This window comes from Neopelma chrysocephalum, unplaced genomic scaffold, assembly GCF_003984885.1.
Source record: "Neopelma chrysocephalum unplaced genomic scaffold, ASM398488v2 Primary Assembly neopelma1_22, whole genome shotgun sequence".
NCBI lineage: Eukaryota > Metazoa > Chordata > Aves > Passeriformes > Pipridae > Neopelma > Neopelma chrysocephalum.
Window position 1 is genome coordinate 19,917,908 of NW_020897689.1, and position 7,480 is coordinate 19,925,387.

A 7,480-nucleotide genomic window follows, 5' to 3' on the forward strand; every position below is an offset into this window, starting at 1 on the left:
AGGAAGGATCTCACATAATCATTTAATCACAGACCAGTATTTTTGAATGATGTTCAGTGGCTGTAGGCATTTCTGTGTTTTCATATCTCTTTCCTCAGGCAAAACTAGCTGAAGGCATGTTTTCCAGAGGGAAATGTATAGAAGGGAGAAAGAAGCTTAAAAGGTCCAATTTATTAATCCCTCTTTTCTTGGCACTTGAAACAATATTTTTAGGAACATCTGCTCTGTTTGAAGGCAGGAGGAAAAGAAACATTGACAGATGCATAATATCACAATGAAACATTCTTGCTATAATAAATACATCTGATATTGAGAAAAAGATAGCATACTTTGATAGTTTTTTTTAATTTAGTTTTCTTGGAGTATATGAGAATGTAGTATATACTCTCTTCTAAAGCCACTCATGGGGAAAAATGGGGAGAGGAGAATAGGTGCCATAGAAAAGATACACACAAAAGATTTCAAAGCATAGGCAAATGTATTTTTTCTATAAATAAGTGTCACTGCTTTTTGCATCTTCACTGATGAAAAAGGTTGCTTTACTATTAATGAAAATGTAGAAGCACAGATGCTTAAGTACATAAAGCTTTTTAAAATTATTTTTTGATTCTACATTATTATCTACAATAGTGATAAGCATTTTGAGAGTCACTGACACATTTATTATTCTTTCAGTAGTTGTTAATTATGAGATTGGTAGCTACCCAGTGACAACATACAATTCTTAAGGGAATTTTGCTGAGACAGTTGATAGTGTCTAAGCAATCAGTATCAGCACATCTACATCTGACCCATATTTTGGAATTTGATATAAATCACGTTGGTAATGGGTAGTGCATGAGGCAATAACTAGTTCCATTAAAGTCTTGCAATTTACAGAAAAGCCATTTGTTCCACAGTGTATTTAATGGCAGACATTCTTAGCAGCTAATTTGATAAATGTTTGTCTAGCACATGAAGTGGGTTTTTAGAGTTTTATATTCATCTTGATGTGGCTCCAACAAGAACAATTTCACCTCACAGGGGAAATTAGGTCCTCGTAACTCAACAGAGGTAGTAAATAAAAAATATTCCCATGTTAAAGTGTCAATAGGGTGGCCTGAACAAGAGGCAGAGCAACAATACTTTAGTCTTCTGAAAGAGTATGAAAGAAAGGATCCATCTCAGCAATTTGTTTACCCCACTGCTTGGGAGAATGTTGTGTTGTTATAAAAACATGGGAGGTGACAATTTTGCATTATAATAATATGCACAAAGAGTAACAAAGAAAGAAAACGAAGTTTCCTGTCTTAATCTCTGTGATGTATGATTAATCTTTGCTTGCACACACAGACATTGTGGAACCTGATAATGTTGGGAATCAAGATTTTTAATTGCTGTGAAGTGCTCCAGAATAGGAAGCAGTATGCTAAAATGTGCAATAACACCTTGGAGGAACCTGACACTGCAAAATTCACTACAAAAATATTCAGATTACCCTCTGTATAAGTATACACTTCCTTGTTCCTGTGAGGACTGGGAGCTTAATAAATAATGTTAAGTACATTGAGGAAATAGTAAAGATAGTTATTAAAAGAAATGAAGTGAATTAAAAGAAGAAGTGAAGCTGTTCAGCTTTTTCCAGATTTAGTCATCTGTAGTGATGGCTTCTAGAGATAGATGTACATGAAGTGTCTACCTTAACTAGCTATTTTAAGCCTTCTAGAATACCTGTGATTTATTAGTCTGGTTAAAGAGATGTGATAGATGTTAGTAAGGTTTAGGTTTCTGTGTTTCAGTGGTTGATTTGCATAAAATTACACAGAAAAAAATCTGCAGTATGAAAACAAGGTGTACTTATTTCTTATTTTCTAAGTGACCAGATATGACTGATGAAGCTACAAATAAGTTATAGCATCTTAGTATTTAGCAGCCTGGACAATCTTTGAGAATCTCTATTACTGCCAGTAAGTGTCTCTCATAGCTATTGAAAGCTGAGACCAATATAATACATCCTGGGACTAATCTCTGAGTGAGATATTCACCCAGATATAAAGCTTGGGCTCTCATAGGCAAGATTTAAAGGTGAGATGAAGGGGTCATGCAACACAGTTAAAAGAACTAAAATCATTATCCCCACATCAAGCATGGCTTGGTCTCTTTCTGTTCAGCTCTCTGCCAGCACATGTAGCTTCCCTTCCTGAAAAGGCATGGGTGTAGTCAGTGTCCCAAAACCATAGCCATGGAGACTTTTCTCTCTGTGTGAATTTATTTGCTTTTTTCCTCAGGGGCTTTTCTTTGAGGGGAAGGAGGACAGCACTGTGACATGTTAAATGCAAAGCAGGAGTTGGGGAATGAAGCATAATCCTATTTTTCTAGTATAAGGAAATAAAAAAAACAAAACAAACCAGCAAATAGTTTGAAGTAGCTGGGGTAAATTAAAATCTGAGATATCGTATTTCCTTTGTATACAAGAGCTCTGATACAACAGAAATCTCCCAGACCAATGGTTTTGGGCCTTGACTGTCTCTTGTGTATACACACTGCTGTCCAGGTATTTCTAGTACCTTCAGGGATGCAAAGATAAACATTATGAAGAGTTAAAAAAATTTTCCTCATAGTAGTTAATCCAGACATTTAGGAATATAGGGCCAGAGCTTCAATTTGGGACCCTATAGACTTGTGAGGACTTCAAGTATGTTGTGCATGCTGTACATCTGGTCTTCTACTAGTTTTCCTCTCAGAGCAGTGTTTTGAGTTACCAGCTTTGTAAGGAAAACCTGAGAGATGTAACCAAGAACATTTCCATGAATTTTCTACCTATGAGTGAAATAAACCAATATCCTATCTCTTCACTTAAAATCTGATTACCAATGAGAAAAGCCCTTCAGGTACATCTCATAAAAAGATACGCTCTGCTGAAGAAACTCTGTTCTGCCAGTTATTGTGTGTGTGTGGTTTTGACTGTTACATGAATGAGAGTCAAGGAAAGAACATAAAAGTTAAAGTAGGTTCATATGGAGCACAATGCCTTCAATATGTCAGTGGTAGCTTTTTCACTACCTCCTCAATAAATATAGAAGACTTTAATGGCTTCTTACAACCATTCAGTCCAACTGCCTTTGTGATTTGTATACCATTCTTCTCTGTGCTGGGTTAGGATTTTACTTAGAAATATCCTCTGAGCCTCTTCACACTGTGATGGTTTTCCTGCAGTGTGCGGTCACACCGAAACAAATTCACTGAGCTAATTGTCCTTTTATTTATCCTTTGTACACTGAAGTCATTTAAAAGTCAGTTCATTTATGCCAGTGTAAAACTGTATAATACAGTTGTAAGGATAAGTGCTGCTCATGCTAGTTGTATAGTAGGAAGCCAGATCTAATAGGACCCTTTCTGTTTGAGTAGTTTCTTTTCATAGTCCCAGCTCTGCTTTCATTCACTCAAGGGAAGATTTTTCATTAACTTCAGTGAGTCTGGGGACGTGGCAATCTCTGCATTCTTTGTGGTCTCAGCTGTACCTCTGCATGAACATAAAAGAAAGTAAGGTTTATGACCAGATCTTAAGCTTCTAGAAATCAGACTTCTCTTTCCGTTAGTGCTCAAGACTGTGAGTCTGTTTTTGAATCTTGTGATTTAGTGGCATTATTTAGGAGAACCTCCAGAATATAAATTGGTGTGTTCTGCATTTCTAGAGTTGAATATGCTAAATTTTTAAATTATTCCAGTCTTTTCTGGGAAGCCTTGACATTGACATATGTTGTCCTAATCAAATTGAACAGTGTAATTTTTCTCATTGGAAAATAAGATACATTGCTTTGGATAGCTTGATCCAAATTTCCAGGAGAGTACTAAGGTCAGGCTAGTCTGATCTTCTGCCTGCCAAAAGTATAGGTTTGCTATGCTGTCAAAATGAATGAGCAGTATTTTCCAGACTTACGCATAATATACTGCTTGATAGGTATGCTTGCCATACAAGCATATCCTTCTATGTATGCTTTAAAAAGTCCTCAGTCCAATTCTACCTGTCCGAGTTTACACTCCAAGAAGAAAAAATATGTTAAGTGGAAAATGCAAACATTTCATAAAAGCACCGTGCATCTTAGCTGGTTAATAACTGATCAAACGGCCAAGGAAATTCCACGCAAAGCTGAAGTTCACGATGGCAGATTTTTTGCTGATCACAGTAACCTGCAGACTGCTCTCAGGACTGCTTATCTTCTGCATGCAGCATACGTGGTCTTGAGAATATTCTGTGAGGAAAAGTGCTAAGCATATTGCTATAAGCTGCCAATGCAACACAGTGATTGCTACAGACTCTCTTGTCAGTGTTCCGGCCTTACAAGATCCTTGCAATATATTGCCAGCTGTATGCAGCCCTCACAGATGATAGCGTACTCCTCATTGTAGCAGCCAGATTGTCACCAGCCTAATCTCATTCATGAGCAGCTATTTATGTAAGTGATCAGACGGCGTCAGGCTAGTCATGTGAATGACCATTTTTCTTCGTCTGCGAGGGATTCACAATCTGGCCGCATGCTGATTGAAGCATAAAATAGCTATCTAGAAAACATAAGTTTGATTTTCTGTGATAAAAATTTCAAGTGTACAAATTGCCATGAAGTCTACAATGGCAGCTGGAGCTGGGGGAGGCACAGGAGACGAACCTTCTGCCTGCTGACCAGCATCAGATCCCAGGACAGTACTGGGGTGCAAGTAGCTTACTCTGTTAGGATACCCTCCTGGAGGGTAGTTTTCTGCTGGCAGCAGACTTACTCCTCATGTTCCATAAGTGGGGTCTGTGATACATAAATATAAATCTCTGTGGTTCTTGTCAAGGCAACTGGTAACAGAACAGTTATTGCTTATTTCTCCTACTTCTCACTGACACTCAGCTGAGAGCAGATTTTACTACTCTGCATCTGTAGCTACAAATCTGTGAAACACCTCTGACAGCAGATCTGAAGCTTCTTTTCTTTTCCTTTGCTATCTGCAGGTCCAACAGATCTCAGTATGAAGAGGCAATTAGCAACCAGCTCTGGATCCTCCAGTAGTTCAAGCTCTAGACCCCAGCTGAGTCCAACTGAAATAAACGCAGTGAGGCAGCTTGTGGCAGGGTATCGAGAATCAGCCGCATTTCTATTGCGTTCTGCAGATGAACTGGAAAACCTTATTTTGCAGCAGAACTGAGTCATGTGACCTTCACACCGGCCTGGTCTTATCTCAGAATTTCCACTAATGACATTTTGATTTCCCAGAGCACACACTTCAGTTACTGCACAGTCTTTTAGGAGAGTTAATTACCATATTGCCACACTGTTCTTGATCCATAAAGTGATGTGTTAAGGTGCTTCAAGTGAACTTCGACCTCTGGTATTTCCGAGGTACTTTACTGTGTCCAGCCTATTGCTTTTGTTTTAGTGTGTCAGCATAAATATCGAAAAAGTGGCTAGAATTAACTCATTCTAACAAGTGGAGGAAACAGAAGATGCTGTGATGGTTTTTCAAAAAAGTGGTTCAAGATCCAAGTGCAATATTAGTGGAATGTGATACTGACTCATTGGACTTAAAGCTGCAGTATATGGCAAAACATTGCCAAATGTCCTGTTGCTACAGGGCACAATTGCAATTAAAAGGATCTTGTATTTTAAAAAAATGTAATTTTTATAAAAAACCAAGACAAATGATTTTTGTTTTCATTCAAGATTTTTCATTTTTACTTTGGTAAACTTTTTCACTGGTCCTGAAAATGTTTTGAGGAGCTATTTTAAGTCCCCCCTTCCTCTCTTGAATCCCCAGCTATGCCCTTCTCCCCAACTTCATATTCTTTCTACAACGAGTAACTCTTGATGCTGGATAATTCCTCCCCTGTGTACTGTAAATTGTCATCTATGGAATACCTTCCAAAAGAAGCATGCATTTCCTGCATTCATACCATTCTCAACTCCATTCTGTAATATATTGCAGCTTTATTAGCAATTAATAAAGAGTTGAGCATTTTTTAAAAAAGACATATCGTTGAGAAAAAAAAAGATAAATTGATTTCTTACCGTGAACTCATCTAACTCCATGATCACTGCTGCTGTCTTATACAAGTCCCTCTAGTTGTGATTGGATGTAGATGATGAATGTTAAGAGGTTGCAAGTGACAATCTGAAAATTTGCACTCTTGTGTGTATTTATTTTTTTTCCTTAATTTAAACAAAATTCTTACCAAGGAAGGTCATTGACACTTCTGGTATAATTTGTATAATTCCCAGGCCTAGCTAAAACCTGTACAAAACTGTAAATGGATGCAGCTGCAACTATAATAAAACTATTCTCTCCCCTTCCCCACTCTTCCCAACCCCTCTATTTCTTATTTTATAATATTGATTACACATTAATGGTGTTTTCTTTGTGCACTAAGGCAGGCTTCTTTTTAAGTATATAGAAAAAAGTACTTTAGTTTATGCTTACTGTACTATCTGTTCTACTGTTTAGCTTTTGTTGAATAACAAGTTTCTTGTGCATTCCTGAATTTGCCTTATTTCATGTACAAAATTTTATGTAATTCCGTTTTTGACAATGAGTTTAAGGCATCAGTGATATTTTATATCTACTTGTTACATATAGTTTTCCAAGTAATGACTGTGATTGTGACCAAGTAATGTGCACTTTTTCTTGTAACTGTGGACATTGCTATGCTTTTTTTTTCTCTAGTGTTTCTAGAATTACTGTTGCTTACAGTTATGTAAAAGAAAAAGAACTTTTGTGATACTGTTGGTGAATATTAATGTGAAAAAGCCTATGAAATATGAGTATTTTGGAGGTACATAGATACACAACCATCTCTAAGTTGTGGACTGATGTTCACATATTTAAATGAGAATTCAAAACCTGAGGGCTGGAATCATTTCCTCTGTTTTGTTTGGGTAAATAAACAGATTTCTGTGTTTAAATACATGATTGTGAAACATTATAACATTTAAATTGAATAGTATTTGAAGATATAACTATTATTGTCTTTAAACAGGGAAAAGGGCCTTCTGTCCAATTTATGCAGATGCTCAAACCTCATTTCTTAAAACTATTGAGTAAATCCAGTAGGTTGATCTAGCTGGAGCTTTGTATTGATGAAGAATTTCCTCAATAAGAGCAGAAGTGGGTGGTCTATAAATCAGGAGAACGACTCACCAGCATTTTATAATTTAAAGTTGGCTGGAGGGAACACTATTTTGCCACTCTAGTTTTATTCTTAAAAATCTATTGGATGTCTTTTTAGAGGCACTTATTCTTGGATATGAGAATATCGCTGCAAATTCTTACTAGTTGCTACCCATCACTTGGGAGGTGTGTTTGTTCCTAACATCACCTCACCATGCTTGTGAAAGCTTACAGCTTGTCACTACCAGAGATGTGAGGTTGCCTCAACTTTTCTCTCACCAGGCATTCAAAAACCTGTTGAAAGCCATGCACCTTTTTCCTCTCTTCCACTTTTAAATATCTACACCTTCTTCTG

General features: G+C 37.0%; 1 protein-coding gene across 5 annotated transcripts in view; it reads left to right on the forward strand.

The window, feature by feature from the left end:
* The window catches only part of NOL4 (nucleolar protein 4), a 188,655-nt gene extending 181,731 nt beyond the window's left edge, over nt 1-6,924 (forward strand). For all 5 annotated transcript variants that reach the window (XM_027674424.1, XM_027674408.1, XM_027674416.1 and 2 more), the window contains one exon: nt 4,976-6,924. In XM_027674424.1, the coding sequence (XP_027530225.1) occupies nt 4,976-5,169 (194 nt within the window). In that variant the 3' untranslated portion in view covers nt 5,170-6,924. The remainder of the gene's footprint in view (nt 1-4,975) is intronic.
* The last annotated feature ends 556 nt before the right edge of the window (nt 6,925-7,480 follow it).